General features: G+C 38.3%; 1 protein-coding gene across 12 annotated transcripts in view; it reads right to left on the bottom strand.

The window, feature by feature from the left end:
* The window catches only part of JADE3 (jade family PHD finger 3), a 149411-nt gene that overhangs the window by 53197 nt on the left and 78992 nt on the right, over nt 1–17222 (bottom strand). For 11 of the 12 annotated variants that reach the window (XM_029240048.1, XM_029240054.1, XM_029240046.1 and 8 more), the window contains 2 exons: nt 16698–16777; nt 176–333 (listed from right to left, as the gene is read on the bottom strand). In XM_029240048.1, the coding sequence (XP_029095881.1) occupies nt 176–333; nt 16698–16777 (238 nt within the window). Of the gene's footprint in view, nt 1–175; nt 334–14997; nt 15034–16697; nt 16778–17222 lie in introns of those variants that run through there. The other variant, XM_029240055.1, reaches the window with a different exon arrangement.

Below are 17222 nucleotides of genomic sequence, written 5' to 3'. Positions count from 1 at the left end.
ACTGACCTATCCTAGGCTGGTATAATCTGCCATTGGTCTGAGTGAATTGCTGAACATGGTATGTGACTTTGCATTATAAATGTTTAATTAGCCACTCAAAGTCTCTCCTCAAGCAGTACACAGATAACCATAAGAGAATTCATCCCCTAAATCAAAGATACAAGCATAAAAATACCTGAGGGAAGGCTGTGGAACAGCGTCTGGACTGGCTGGTACCTGGACTCCCTTTTCCCATTCTTCCTTCCATGTATCCGCAAAGAGGTAATAGCTGTCAGGATTAATATGGTGAGAGTCTGGAAGTTTCATCGCACTGATAAGGTCCTTCCGGAATACCTGGGAAGACATTGCATACACCTTGAGAAGATCATCACTATGGAACTAACACCATTTAATGTTCTCCTTTTAAAAAGACCATCCCCACCCACTCTGCACTTCAACAAGAGAGACATCTCTTAACTTCGTAAATGGCCAGATCAACTTCTATTTGTAAAGAGTCTGAAGTATTGACAGGGAAGCCAGCTTGTTCTGGATTTAATAAAGAGTAAAGGGGTACTTCCTGAGTTATTTTTCTGGGCTCCTTGAATTTAAATCAACAATACAGGTTACTCTTAAAGAGTCTGCGTAAAACAAACAATCCTTAACTCTCTCAAATTAAGCAACAAGTATCCTATGATAACTTGTAATCCAGAGGAATGGATAAAGAAGATGTGGTACATATATACAATGGAATACTACTCAGCCATAAAAAGGAACGAAAGTGGGTCATTTGTAGAGATGTGGATGGACCTAGAGAGTGTCATACAGAGTGAAGTAAGTCAGAAAGAGAAAAGCAAATATCGTATAATAATGTACATATGTGGAATCTAGAAAAATGGTATAGATGATCTTATTGGGAGATTGGGATTAACACATATACATTATTGATACTATGTATATATAAAATGGACAACTGATGGGAAAATGCTGTATAACACAGGGAACTCACCTAGTGCCCTGTGGTAACCTAAATGCGAGGTAAGTCCAAAAGGGAGGGGATAACTGTATGTGTATGGCTGATTCATTTTGTGGTGCAGTGGAGGCTAATACAACATTGTAAAGCAACCATACTCCAATAAAAATTAATTTTAAAATAAATAAATAACTTATAATCGTTTATTTAGCTATCACCTAATTTTAAAATTTACTTATAGACATAATTTTAGTCTTACAGAGAAGTTACAAAAATAGTACAGAGCTCCCATATACCCTTCACATAGTTCCCTCTAATGTTAACATCTCACATAACCAGAGTACAATAACCTAAACCAGGAAATTAACATTACTATAATACTATAATTAATCTACAAAACTTATTCAAATTTTACTAATTTTTCCCCTAATGTCCTTCTGTTCCAGAATTCAATCCAGGATCCCACACTGCAGCAGCTGTCATGTCTCCTTAGTATCCTCCAATTTGTGACAGTTTCTCAGTCTTTCCAGACCTCGACACTTCTGAAGAGCACTGGTCATATATTTTATAGAATGTCCCTACAATCTGGGTTTGTCTGATGTTTTCTCACCGAGGTTATTCAGTTTTGAGCAAAAATGCCATAGAAAGGTTGCTGTGACCCTCTTATCCCATTATATCAGGAATGTATGATCTCAATGTCTTATTAGTGGTGATGTTAAACTTTATCAGTTGGTTAAGGTAGTGTGTCTCGCTGGTTTTCTCAGCTGTTAGGTTACTATATTTTCCTTTGTAATTAATAAATATCTTAGAGGAGATACTCTGAGATCATAAAAACATCCTGTTTCTCCTCAAACTGTCATGGACTAATTTTAGCATCCACGAATAGATACCTTGCCTGTAACAGTTATTACCGTGGTATTCTAATGGTGATTTTCTATTTCCCTCAGTTCTACATTTATTAATTGGAATTCCTCTGTAAAAGAGACCTGCCCCGTCTCCCTTATTTATTGTTTGTTTGTTCGTTCATTCATTCATTCAATTATTTATTTATATCATTATAGACTCATGGATCTATTTTATTCTTTGGGTTACAATTCAGTATTATTGTTATTTATTTTGATGCTTAAATTCTTCCACCTTTGGTCACTGGGAGCTCTTTCAGGTTGGCTTGCACCTGTGCTCTTTGACACATCCCACCCTTTTTTGAGTATTTCCTTAACTTCCTGCATTACAACATGCCCCAGGCGTGTTAATATCCTCCACCTGATTATAAAAGCTATTGATTTTTATATGTTAACTTCATATCCTGCCACCTTACTAAATTCTTTTATGGCTTGAGTTAGTTTTATCATTGACTTTCCTAAGGTTTTCTAAATATACTATTGCATCATCTGCAAACAGAATTTTGCATCATCTTTACTTGGTCTTATGTCTCTAATTGGTTTCTCTTGTTTAATTGTACTGACTAATACCTCTACTGATATTTGGAATAGTAATGGGGATAGTGGGCATATCTGTCTTCTTACTGAAATTAGTGGAAATGCCTCTAGTGTTTCCCCATGAAATAAGATACTAGGTTGAAGACTATGCCATATTTATGTTATAATGTTAAGAAAGTATCTTACAGTTCCTATTTTCTTGAATGTTTTATAATGCCTAAGTACTGAATTTTATTAAAGACTTCTTTAGCATATATGGAAATAATTATATAGTTCTCTCCTTAGATATATTAATATGCTATATGATAATATTAGATTTCTTAATACTGAAACTTGCAATTCTAGAATGAATATCTATTTGGTCATGATATATTATTTTCTTAATATGGTATTATATTCGTTTTCTAATATTTTTGTATCATTCTCATGAGTGATATTTATCTGTGGTTTTCTTTCTTTCCTTTTTTCTGGTATTGTCTTTGTCTTTTAGATTTAGGTATCAGCATTTTGCATGCTTCATAAAGGGAATTAGGACATTTTCCTTGTGTTACAATGCTCTAGAATAATCTGAAAATTATTGGGGCTATCTGGTCCCTATGAAACCATCTGGACTTGGTGCTTTTTAGTGGGGTAGTTCCTTATTAATTTTCTCTACCTTTTTGGAAATTGATCTCTTTAAGCTTTCTACCTCCAATGGGGTCAATTTTGGTAATTTTGGGGTAATCTGTATTTCCATGGTTAAGTTATCTATCTTATCCAGGTTTTCAAATTTATTTGTACAGAGGCTTGCAAAGTCTCACATAACCAGACACTAAGTGTCCATCGACAGATGAATGGATAAAGATGTGGCACATATATACAATGGAATATTACTCAGCCATAAAAAGAAACGAAATTGAGTTACCTGTAGTGAGGTGGATGGACCTAGAGTCTGTCATACAGAGTGAAGTAAGTCAGAAAGAGAAAAACAAATACCGTATGCTAACACATATATATGGACTCTAAAAAAAAATGGTTCTGAAGAACCTAGGGGCAGGACGGGAATACAGGAATAAAGACGTAGATGTAGAGAATGGGCTTGAGGACATGGGGAGGGGGAAGGGTAAGCTGGGACGAAGTGAGAGAGTGGCATGGACTAATTTATACTATCAAATGTAAAATAGATAGCTAGTGGGAAGCAGCCACATAGCACAGGGAGATCAGCTTGGTGCTTTGTGACCACCTAGGGGGTGGGATAGGGAGGGTGGGAGGCAGGTGCAAGAGGGAGGAGATATGGGGATATATGTATATGTATAGCTGATTTACTTTGTTATAAAGCAGAAACTAACACACCACTGTAAAGCAATTATACTCCAATAAAGATGTTAAAAAAACATAATGGAAAAGAATATGAAAAAGAATATATATATGTATAACTGAAGTCACTTTGCTGTACAGCAGAAATTAACATTGTAAATCAACTATACCTCAATAAAATAAAAAAAAATGCTTTTCCAGGAAGAAAAACAAAAACAGAAACAAAGTATAGACAGCTCCACTTTGCACAGCAGTGTGCACAGGGGTGAGGAGGACACGAATGATATGCTTACTGTGGCAGCCAAGAGGCTCCCAGTGTGAGCCTTAACCTTACCCCTGGCAAAGGATCCCTAGCTGTGTGGAAAGTTCAAAGGCCAGAGGTAGGGGATGATGATATGGGTACAGCTAAAACTTGGACTTACAGAGACAAAGAGATTCCCTATAGTCCATTTTCTGCACCTTAAGCACAGTTAGGTACTGACAATATGGGAATGAATACCCATCTAAAGTTTGATGTACTGTTATCCTCTGACTGAACGGGCTCCTGCGTGATTGACAGGCACAGAAATGTACTCACAAGCCTGGGAACATGACTTAAATTGCTGTGGCAACTTAGGCTTTGTGAATCTGCCTTTTCAAGAACAGGAAAGAAGAATGCCATGAGTTCTTCAGCTAACCTAGTACTGATTTCACTGATGAAGGCCCAGTTAATGCCTAAACAATGAGGGAATAAACTTTCATATAAAAGCATACATACACTGATATATACCTCACCTACTAAGTGCTAATTCTGAAAAAAAAATCAAACAACCACTTGCAGGTTTAAGGTAAATGTGTCTACATCTCTGGATTATCAAAGGAAGAGATGCCATCAAGCAAACATTTTAGCTTTTAATGCTAATCAAGGTTCTCTGAAGAGAAACACTGTCCAAGTTATGTGTAACATGAAAGTTGAAGCATAGCGCATGGTACAAGAAAGCAATTAATTCTCAGTTGGTGTAGTTCTGTTTAAACTGACATTTCACAGAGTACAGGACTGAACTATCACATAAACAAATGATGTCATTTAAATGCATAAGGACTCATTCCATTTGCTATTCTGCAGGGACAACTCTACAAATGCCTGTTGGTTTCACTTAGGGAAGATTTAGAATGAATAATATGACCTGAGCAGGAAACCAACGTTAAACAGGCTGGTGTCGAGGTGGCAACAAAATGACTTTCCTACCAAGAATCCTAACCAATTAAAGTTAATTGGGTACTGTGCAGGAAGAAAGCTAAGTCTATAGGAAACAAAAGACTGGTGGTTTACTACATAATGCTTTGTATAAGGAGGTAAGAGAGGATCATAGACATATCCATTAACATGTTTTGCACAGAGCTCAGTGTTCTGGGTGGCTAGTTGGAGAAACTGAATCACCATTTTGCTGAACACTCTGATCCATTTCTATAAATTACCAGAGTGCCTTTAATGAGACAGTGGTTAAGACACGGTGGCAATTTACAATTGTGCTCAACTACTGCCTGTGGAAAATCCTACCTTAGCTCTGCAAAGAATACTAGAGCCAAGTATTTTTCAACTTCATAAAATATTTCATTATTTTCCATACAATACACTTCTCAGAATAAATCAACTGATTGCAAAATCATGCTTTGGGATTAACAATAATCACACAGCATAAGCCATGTCTTCATACTTGATATAACTGCTTATGAAAGTCTGTTTTGTAGAGTTTCCTAAGTAGCCTGGAAACATATTGCAGTGGGCTGAATGGTGGCCCCCCAGAAGATATGTCCACATCCAAATTTCTGGAACCTGTGAATGTTACCTTATATGAAATGGGATCTCTGCAGATATAAATAACTTAAGGATTCTGAGATGAAAGGATCATCGTGGAATATCCAGGTGGGGCTTAAATCCAATAACAAGTGTCTTTATAACAGAAAGGCAGAGGGAGATTTGAGACAGAAGAGGAGAAGGGATTATGACCATGGAGGCAGAGACTGGAGTGATTCATTAATCCACAAGTCAATAAATGCTGACAGCTATCAGAACCTGGAAGAGGCAAGGAATGGAATCTCCCCTAAAGTCTTTGGAGGGAATGCAGTCTGGCTGATTTTGGACTTCCGGCCTCTAGAACTGTGAGAAAATAAATTCCTGTTGTTTTAAGCCACCCAGTTTGTGGTAATTTGTTATAGCAGCCCTAGGAAACTAATACACACATTTACCAAACAGAAGAGTAACCTGAAGACTCCAGACAAAGAGGCCAATGAAATCTGGCCCTTGTCCATTGCTTCAGAAATAGTAAACTTCCAGGGAACAGGCACTCTGTGAAGTCTGGAAAACCTCGGACTGCAGAAATACCAATCAACTCATACCTATTTTTCTTAAGCAAATGAAGGCTAAATCCAATGACTACTGTAAACTTCCCTTCCACCTTTAGAAAAAAATAGACTTACATGGTAAGCCTGATTTCAATTTTACAAGCTAGCCAGATTAAACAGCATCAGATCCAAGGTTTCTAGAGAAGCATTTTTACTCAAGGCAGAGTGCAAGAGTCTGCCTTATCTTGCTGTAGAAGTCAAACATTTCAAGTATGAGGCAGAACATAAAATGCTGAAGAGGGGATAGGAATTTAAGTTCAGTACTCAGGAAAATATCTGCAAAGTGATATGAAATACATTTACCAGACTGGTCTCATGAATCTGCTTCTGGTAAGAAAAGTCATTTTTAAAGGTTTATAAAATAAACACAGGCAAACAAAATAGTTACAGTGTATCCTGGGTAGAGGTATGAGTTTTATATACATATAGTGGCACACACATACATGCATATTTGTATATATTTTCATAAACAATAAAAGGATAAACCAAGAACTTTTTAAAAAATAATAATAATAAACAGCATGGAGGAAAGGGGAGAAAATAGGGAGAAGAGAGACAAAAGCTGAATCTTTCTGAATGTATTTTGTTTCATAGTTTGATATTTGAACCAGGTAAATGTTTTATATGGTAAAAAGTGAAATTAAAAATGTTTAGGGGACTTCCCTGGTGGTGCAGTGGTTAAGAATCCACCTGCCAATGCAGGAGACATGGGTTCAAGCCCTGGTCTGGGAAGATCCCACATTTCACGGAGCAACTAAGCCCGTGCGCCACAACTACTGAGCCTGCGCTCTAGAGCCTGCAAGCCACAACTACTGAGCCCACACACCTAGAGTCCGTGCTCCACAACAAGAGAAGCCATCACAATGAGAAGCCTGTGCACCACAACGAAGAGTAGCCCCTGCTCACCACAACTACCCCGCTCGCCACAACTAGAGAAAGCCTGCGCACAGCAACAAAGACCCAACTCAGCAAAAAATAATAAATAAATAAATAAATTTATTAAAAAAAAATTTCTTTAGGACTTCCCTGGTGGTGCAGTAGTTAAGAATTCACATGCCAATGCAGGGGACATGGATTCAAGCCCTGGTCCGGGAAGATCCCACATGCCGAGGAGCAACTAAGCCCGTGCGCCACAACTACTGAGCCTGTGCTCTAGAGCCCGCGAGCCACAACTACTGAAGCCTGCATGCCTAGAGCCCATGCTCTGCAACAAGAGAAGCCACCACAATGAGAAGCCCGCGCACTGCAATGAAGAGTAGCCCCCGCTCTCAGCAACTAGAGAAAGCCCATGAAGCAACGGAGACCCAATGCCGCCAAAAATAAATAAATTTAAAAAAGAAAAGAAAAAGGAAAAGCGTTACAAAAAAAAAATCTTTAAAGAGAGGAATATGGGTCCAGGGACAGACTGCCTGGATTGGTCTACTGGTTTCACCACTTACTAGTTTGGGAAGCTGTCTAAATTCTCCATGTTTATTTACTTATTTGTAAAACAAGGATAAGAACACTTACCTCATAGGGGTAGTTGTAGGGATTAAATAGGTGAATTTATGTAAAGGTCTTAGCATGGTATTGGGCTCATTGTAACTGCTAAATAAACTCTAGTTGCAGTTATTTTATTATCATCATCATAGTCTCAGCTTTAGTTCTAAAAGCAGAAAGAAGTATATAGCTGAATTCTCCTCTCTAGTCCATAAAGTAATTGTTGATGGGTAAAAGGAGATGTGAGTTCAGGGCTCAACTAAAACGTGCATGGTTTGACTCCCAAAGACAGTGTTCCCAAGCAAGAGCTCCATCGAGAACTTTAACCAACATTCTATAGGCCATGCGGTAATGCAGAAACTTCACAAAATGAAACATGGCTATTTGTTGCTAAATTAAAGATTGTGAATGAGGGATCTGGATGTTGACACTGACCTAGGTAATGAAGTTGAGAAGTTTTACAAGTTCTTAACTGTGTGCCTATTTTATATGCACTGGTAGTTTCCCCAAAAGTTCCTGAAACAAAAATGCTTTGTACTTACCAGATATCTGCTCATTTATGGTCAAAGAGGGGATTCACAGGCTAACATACAGCCCAGAAGCTATGCCAAGTCCAACAGTGCATGCACATCTTGGCCTTTCAGATGCTTGCAGAAACAAAGGAGGCCTCACTATGAATTCAATTAGACTATCAATGCTTAACCTGCCAGAGCCACAAAATGAAAATGCCCTTCATGGACAGCTCTGGCTTTTACTGTTCTCATTAACATCTCTCAGTGGGCAGTTTCTTATAAGCACAGCTAGTCTGAACATTTCTGTGACATTTTTTAGAGGAAAAGCCAAAACATGTGCTTCCTGTATGACACAAAGGGGAACACTGTCTGGTCCATGTATAATGAAGCAGAGAGACTGATCAGTTTTGATTCATAGTCACTAAATCTGAAATACATAACTGACGACAAACAGATGTCACCCCCAAAGCATTAAAAAACAGCTACAAACACGGTAACTCTATTTAATCAAGAGGAATTAACCGTAAGTGATTTTCTTAGAATTATACAATCTTAAGGCAAGAAAAGATTTTTCAGGTTATCTAAAAGCAGAGAAAACCTAGCAAAGAATACAAGCTTGTTTTTTATATCAACAAAAGTAGCCAGTGTTGTCAAGATACTGTGTCCCACGTTGGTTTTTCCAATGAAGCAAAACTTATTCAATTTCTAAGTTTAAAACTTTAAAAATCATGGAAATACTTTTCAGATAGTTTAAATAATTCTTAGGTTTCTTATAAAGAATAAATAGGACATTTCTGATGGCTAATGGGCTGACATCAACTGGAACATCGATTCCCGTAAAGCAATGTACTTTTGGGCTGCTTAGGTAGGTTTGATTATTCTCCTTACTGTATCAGAGGCATATACATCCTGTTAATGGAGGAGGAGGAACAATTGAGTCTGACTTGGAGATGTGAGCAATTTTCATACAAGAGATGACAACTGAGGTTTGCTTTGAAAGTTTTTCTCCTATTCCTCAATGTCCCTTTTTGTGCAGTAAGTGTGCATTTGCAAGCTTAGTACTTTTTATCTGCTGTGGGTCAGAAAACCAAATAATCAAGCTTGTTAGAAATACAGGTAAAGTGATATAAATAGGCTCTATTTGAGAGTATGCAGTGTTCTCTGCTGAGTTAAAATATATGAGCTTTCACTCTGTTGCTATGAAAGTCTTAGATATAATAAATGAGACTCTGGGCCTAGAGAAGATATGCAGTCAATCTTTTAAGATAGGTTGATATATTTTACAGACCAGTCAGACTAATATTAGGTGAAAATATGCAGGCTTTTGAGAAAGAATAAAATACTTTTTAATATATTCAAATTGGTCATCTAGTACTATGAGCTTTTTCTAGGGCAATTAGCTTTTTAAAAACATCTTTTAGAATAGGAGCCCTTTTGAGAATCAGATGAAGGCTACTAGCTCAGAAAAAAAATACACATAAAAACATACCCTTAAAAGTCTGTATACAATTTTCAGAAGGTACCAAAGCCCCTGAACCGTACGTGGAATTCACACACCCCTAGGAAATACTCCTCTAGAGGATAACTCAGGGAGGCACACACAGGAATCTCACCAAAGCACTAAACATCAAAGAAAATATTTGTCTATCAATGCAGCCAATTAAGCCCCAGTGAAAAAGATCATTTATATTGCACTTCAATGACTAAAAAATAAGGTTTCATCTTGGACCTGTAGAGAGTCAGCAAAAAGAAATTCTCATCTTTACAAGAAGAAAAAGGCAGGAGAGGCAGCAAATTAACGAGTTTTTGTGAAGTCATTAGAGAAATGAGTCACAGGACAAAGAGTCAAACTCAAAGAGAGGCAAGCACGCCTGCAGGGAGACACAGGACAGGAGCATTTCCTTACTTGGGGCAGAAGCCACAGCAGGAACATTAAACTAGAAATTCTGATGAATCTCTGGGGGCTAAGTGGGGCCTACTATGAGAATATGAAGTTTCTGGGGGCTGTAGTCATAGGGGGTTCCCACCTTCTTGTAAGCTTTTTCTCTAGAAACCCAGGAGGGCACTCACAGGGAAGATGGGGGAGAACCTGGAGAAAAAGCTCCCCCAGTGGTGCTGTCTGGGTCGCTGGTGCTCAGTGTCCTGGCTCCCTTATTGAACAAAAGGCTTCATCTACAGAGGAAGGATTTCAAGTGAGGGCACTGGACTAGCGCTGTGGGAAGGGAAAAGCACCCAGCCTCAGCTTCCCTGTGTTACTCAACAGAGAAAAAAGCCTTAATCTGCAGGAGAGAAAACCTCAAGGACACAGACTGAGAATACCAGAGGATACCTGCTGCAGGCATTCAGGAAAATAGTGGGCAGGGGCAAAAATGCTCTATCCCTGAAGGCTACCTCCCCAACCTCACCCCCAGACACAGGACCACTACACACTCCAAAGACTGAGACATAATCAGAAGAGTAGAGAACACCACCCCTCCCTCATACCCTACCACCACATTAAAGCCTCCAGTGATAACAGTGGCTTACAGCTAGGAGAGCTGTAGAAGACAAAATCTCTCTGAGGACAAGCACAAGGGGAAAAGTCAAGAGACGAGACAAAAACAAGATTATCTGAGGAATTCCAAGTCTCTGGTACCCATAGCAATAACAAATTTCAAACACTCTTGTACACTGTTGGTGGGAGTGTAAACTGATGAGACCCCTTTGGAAGACAGTCTGGCATTCCCTCAAATGGTTAAACAGAGTTACTATGAGACTCAGCAATTCTACACCTAGGTGTTTTGTCCACCTAAAAACGTGTCCACCTAAAATATGTCCACCTAAAAACGTGTATATGAATGCTCACAGCAGCATTACTCATAATACTCCAGAAATGGAGACAACCCAAATGTCTATCAACTAATGAATGGATTTTAAAAATGTGATATATGCATACAATGGAGTATCATTTAGTCATAAAAAAGAAATGAAGTACTGATACATGCTACAGCATGAATGAACTTTGAAAATGTTATGTTAAATGAAAGAAGCCAGACACAAATAGCCATATATTGTATTATTCCACTCATATGGAATGTCCAGAATAGGCAAAACTGCAGAAACAGAAATTAGATTAGTGGTTGCCAGTGGCTGGGAGTAGGGGCCCAGGGAGTTAACTGCTAATGGATAGGGAGTTTCTTTCTGGGGTGATGAAAATGTTCTAAATTTAGACTGTGGTAATGGTTACCCACACAACTCTGTGAATATACTAAAACCCACTGAATTATACACTTTAAGTAGATGAACTGTATGCTGTAAGAATTATATTTCAAAAAAGATGTTAAAATGTCTTTTAAAAAAGAACAATTGTTGTGGCATCAGTGGACATCACCCGAGAGGCTTTGACATCCACTCCCACCCAGCAATAATAAGGCATTCCTCCTCCTCAATGTGATATCAGCAGAGACTGGGTAGGGAGCCTGGACTATCACCACTGCCCATCAGTAATGCAGTACCCCTTACCACACCACTGCCCCTGCTATCAGTGGAGGTAACAAAGTGGGGATTTCCACCCCTGCCAAGTAGTAATGAGCCAACCTTCCCCCTTCCCAGAGGGAAAACAGAACTACCTTCCTAGAGAGATAACAGAACTAGGATGGGGAGCCTAGGAATTGTGTAACTGGTGGTAAAAAGTCAGTGTCTCTCTTCCCCACTGGTCTGGTTATTATGGAAGCCTGCCAAAGCAGATTTAAATAAGACTTAGTGTCTGATAACATAATACCAAAAAACAAAACAAAACAAAACAAAAACCCAGCCCAGGATGCAATAGGAAATCATTCATAATACTAAGAACCAGGAATAAGAGACCATCAACAGATACCAGCACTGAGATGACACAAATGTTGGAATTATCTGACAAGGATTTTAAAGCAGCCATCATAAAAATGCTTCAACAAGAAATTACAAACACTTTTGAAACAACAAAAAAAGAAAGTTTCAGCAAAGAAATAAGAAGATACAAAGAATAACCAAATGGAAAATTTGAAATGGAATAATATAATAACTGAAATAAACACATAGGATAGGCTCAATAGAATAATGGAATTAACAGAATAAAGAAACGGGGAAAAAGAGAAATTAATCTAACCAACAGAAAGAATATACACTGAAAAAACAGGAAGAGTCTGAAGGACCTGTGGGAAATAACAAAAGATCTAGCATTCATGCAGTTGAGGTCTCAAAAGAAGAAAAGAAAAAAAGGTGGAGCTGAAAAATAGCTGAAGAAATAATGGCTGAAAATTCCCCAAATTTGGCAAAAGATATAAACTTGGATTCAGGAAGCTGATCAAAGCCCAAACAGGATAAACCCAAAGAAATCCATGCCCAGGCATGGATTTCTAAAGTTTTCTTTGGAAAACTAAAGACAAAGAAAAATCTTGAAGGCAACTGGAAAAGAAATGACTGATTATCTACGGGAGAGCAACCATTTGAATGAGAGCAGATCTCTAATTAGAAACCATGGAGGCAAGAAGGAAGTAGCACATTTTTCAAGTGCCGAAAGAAAAGTTCTGTCAAACCAGAATTCTGTATCAAGTGAAAATAACCTTCAGGTAAAACCAAGACATTCTCAAATGAAGGAAAACTAAGAGAACTTATCACCAGCAGACTCCCCCTAAAAGGACAGCTAAAGGGAGTTCTTCATATAGAAAGGAAATAAACAAAAGGAAAGTTGGAACATCAGGAATAAAGGAAGAACAAGAGAATAAAAATATGGGTAAACATAAGAGACTACCCTTTTCCTCTTGAGTTTTATAATAATATTTTACTATTGAAGCAAATATTCTAACATTGTCTAATGTAGTTCTCAATGTATGTAGAGAAAATATTTAAGACAACTATATGATAAAGGGGGGGTGGGGTGGATAAACAAACCAAATGGTGGTAAGCTTCCTTTACTTCAAAGTGGTAAAATGTAGAGACCAGGAGACTGATGTCATGTTTGTTAAAGGCCCTCCCTTTTAAAGGTTGCTTCCCAAGAGCAACCACTAAAAATCTACACAAAGATATACCCTTAAAACCACCAAAGAAAAATCAACATGGGGGAATTCGCTGGCAGTCCAGTGGTTAGGACTCTGCACTTTCACTGCTGAGGCCCCAGGTTCAATCCCTGGTTGGGGAACTAAGATCCTGTAAGCTGTGCAGTGCAGCCAAAAAAAAAGAAGAAGGAAACTCAACATGGAACTTAAAAAAATGTTCAAGCAAAAAAAAAAAAAAAAAAAAAAAAAAAAAAATGTTCAAGCAATCCACAAGAAGACAGAAAATAAAAGAGGAACAAAAAACCCAGAGAAAACAAACAGAAGAACAGTAAAATGGCAGACTTAAACCAAACAATAGTAAAAGTTACATTAAATATAAATGTTTTAAATATGCCAATTAAAAGACAGAGATTGAAAGAGTGGATTAAAAAATGACCCAACTATATATCATCTGCAAGAAACTCATTTCAAATAAAAATTATATGTATAAATGAAAAGTGAAAGGATGGAAAAAATATACCATATACCATGTAAACAGGAATCAAAAGAAAGCCAGAAATGATATTAATATTAGATAGTATAGACTTCAGAGCAAACAAAATTACCAAAGACAAAGAGGGACATTACATGATGATAAATTCACCAAGAAGATATAGCAATCTTAAATATGTATGCACCTAACAACAGAGCTTCAAAATACACAAAGCAAATTTGATAGAACTGAGAGGAGAAATACCCAAATCCACAATTACAGTTGGAGACTGCTACAGCCCTAACTGAACAACTGATAAAACTACTAGGCAGAAAATAAGCTGGGATACAGAAGAACACCATCAACCAGTAGGACCCAACAACAGTGGAATACACATTCTTTTCAAGTGCCCATGAAACATTCACCAAGATAAACCATATCTTGGGCCAGAAAACAAACCTTGACACATGCAAAAGAACTGAAACATACAGACTATGTTCTCTGACAAAAATGAACTCAAACTAGAAATCAATAACAGAAAGATAGCAATAAAAGTCTCCAAACGCTTGGAAACTAAACAACACACTTCTAAATAATCCATGGATCAATGAGGAAGTCTCAAGGAAAATAAAAATATTGAAATGGATGAAAATGAAAATAAACATACCAAAATTAATGTGGTGCAGCTAAAGTAGTATTTAAAGGGAAATTTATAGCACTAAAATTCTTATACTAGAAAAAAGGAAAAATTTCAAATAGCCTAAGCATCTACCTCAAGAATCTAGAAAAAGTACAAAATAAAACTGAAGCAAGAAGGAAAAAATAATAAAAGTAAGAGCAGAAATCAATGGAAATTGAAAAGAGAAAAATAAGAGAGATGATTTCACTGATATATAGAATAATTTGAGCAATACAATATATTATGTAGTACTGGATTATAACCCAAAGTATAAAATAAATATATGTCAGTCCATACTGATATAAATAAGTTATTAAATAAAATTTTTAAATGAAGGAAGCATCCAAGGAGGTTCTTACAATTGCTTAATTTTGGGAAACAATCAGATTATCTAATAAAAAGCTCTTGGCACAGAAAATTACAATAAATGGTACCTATGAGAGGTAGGCGTGATAACGTCCATGTTATAATGACAAAACAAATGATTTCAGAGAGATGAAATAAACCAGCAAAGCAACACATGGAATCAATCTTTTCTAATGCCAAGGCTGGTTTTGTCCTACAGTATCAGGTTCTCTCTTTTATAATAGAATGGGACATATAAATGAAAAAATTTGCTTGCAGTAGCCCAGGTCCCCTATCTCTTGCAACAAAAGACTGATATTCTCACTGACTCGGAGGCAGCAGGCCTTAAGACTCAAAGCTCTTGAGTCACTTTATGTTCGAGGACTGGCTGTCCTAAATGGGAAAGTAGCAAGGTTTCTTTCTCACCATTCTGTAGTCAAAGCCTCCTCTGGATAGGTGGGAAATTTGTTCTGCTCCTGTTTATGTGCGTTTTATTCCCTAAGTTTTTCTGCATGACACAGACACATATAAATACACACTGATATTCTACTCTGCCCAGAAAGATCCCTGGCAAAAGGTGAAAATGAAAAGTGACCTCTGAGAAAGGGAGAAATGCTCTCTCTGGCTAACACCCTAAAGCAATGCCGCCCCCCCCCCCCACTTGCATGAGGGCAGGTGGAACCTGGACTTGTTTCTAATCAACAGAATATGTCAGACATGATGGGATGTCACTCCCTCGATTAGGTTATGTTATGTGGCAAATGTAATGGGATGCCATTCTCATGATTATGTTATATAAGACTCAGTCTTGGGCTTCCCTGGTGGCGCAGTGGTTGAGAGTCCGCCTGCCGATGCAGGGGACACGGGTTCGTGCCCCGGTCCGGGAGGATCCCACATGCCGTGGAGCGGCTGGGCCTGTGAGCCATGGCCGCTGAGCCTGCGCATCCAGAGCCTGTGCTCCGCAACGGGAGAGGCCGCAACAGTGAGAGGCCTGCGTACCGCAAAAAAAAAAGAAAAAAAAAAGACTCAGTCTTAGCAGACTGGAGTAAAAGACTCTCCCCTAGCTGGCTTTGAAAAAGTAAGCTGCTGTGTTTTGAGAGGATCTATGGAGAAGGCCACATGGCAAAGAACTACAAGCAGCCTCTAGGAGTGGAGGGTGGTACTCTACCAAAAGTCAGTGAAAAAACAGGGACTTCAGTCCTCCAGCTGGAAGGAGATGAATTCTGCCAACAATCTGAATGAGCTCGGAAGCAAATTCTTCCCTAGTCAAACTTCCAGATGAGAACACAGCCCAGCCAGCACACTGATTGCAGCCTTGAAAGACCTTGAACAGAGAGAACCCAGTCATGCTGTGCCCAGACTCCTGACCCACAGAAACTGAGATAATAAATGTGTGCTGCTTTAAGCCAATAATTTTGTCATATCGTATAATGCAGCAACAGTTAACTAATACATTCCCTTTTCCTTTGCAGCCAAGGAAGACTACTTATAGTAGAAGTGAAGATAGACAAGGTCAGTTTCTCATCATTTAATTATCACAGAGGAAAGTCTGTAGGATTCATAAAACAATGACCAAATCCAGGTGCAACCCTGGCACTTTGCTGCCCTTGAGGCAGAAGATGACTAGCCTCACAAGGACTGGCCCATTTTTCCTGGCCTGGTGGTAGTGCTCTGAAGGCTGTGAGGACATACCAGAGCCCAGATCTCCAATCCAGTCCTTTCCTTCTCTATCCACAACTTCCTCATCTATCCTTTCCTGCACTGCCTCCCACCTGCCAACTTAGCTCTTTCCTATCATAGGCCAGATCTTTGGCTCTTTTGGTCCTTCCCAATTCTCCAAATCTGGCTCCCTTTGACTTCTTGGCTAGGAGAGGATTTATATTCTAAAGACAGGCACTTAGGTGTCATCACCAAAATGAAAGCACAGTGAAGGTTACTGTTTTCCCCAAAGGAAAAAGGAAATGGAATCTTTCTTGAAAAGCAAAAAAGTTCATCAGAAAACAAGCCTATCCATTGGCATGTAGTTTACTCCTCACGTCTCCAAGATCTGGGTATTGTAGATATGTAGGCAGAAGGTAGCTATCTGTCTATTTTTTAAGTCTTAAGAATTTAATATCTGATCTCACCTCAGCAGGTTTCTTGTGTTCATTTGGAATTTTTGACTTGCTCCTATACATTGAGCCAGAAGTAAAGGAAGTGGAAGGACCTGCAAAAGATAATTAGAAAAACATACTGAGACTTATTACCTGCTATTATAACTAAATGTCATCCAAAAGAATATGAAATATATGGTGGAGAAGAGCACAGTGACCTCATACCACTGAAGAAAACAGTTAAATTGCAACCAAAAAAGTTTCATAATGGAGTTTAATGACATTTATGGGTGACATCCCAGGGTGCAAAAGCTTCAACAGTGCTAACGCTGAGGAGATTCAATTTGGTGTAATCATATTTCATAATAACTTGGAATAACACAATTCATGTTCCATCTGGAGAAAAGGTATCTGCAAAAGCAACTGAAAAAACTAAAAATGTGGAGCAGGTAATCTGTGTAACCTTCAGCACTTCCCCAAATGCTACTGTTAATAAGGCTGTTGTCTTTTACAACTGATGACTCATCCAGTCAAACACTTAGTACCTGAGCTACAAAT

This window comes from Monodon monoceros, unplaced genomic scaffold (assembly GCF_005190385.1).
Source record: "Monodon monoceros isolate NGI ecotype Baffin Bay Population unplaced genomic scaffold, NGI_Narwhal_1 Super_Scaffold_22, whole genome shotgun sequence".
Lineage (NCBI taxonomy): Eukaryota > Metazoa > Chordata > Mammalia > Artiodactyla > Monodontidae > Monodon > Monodon monoceros.
Note: the sequence above shows the minus strand (reverse complement) of the source record. Positions and strands in the feature narration are given on the sequence as shown.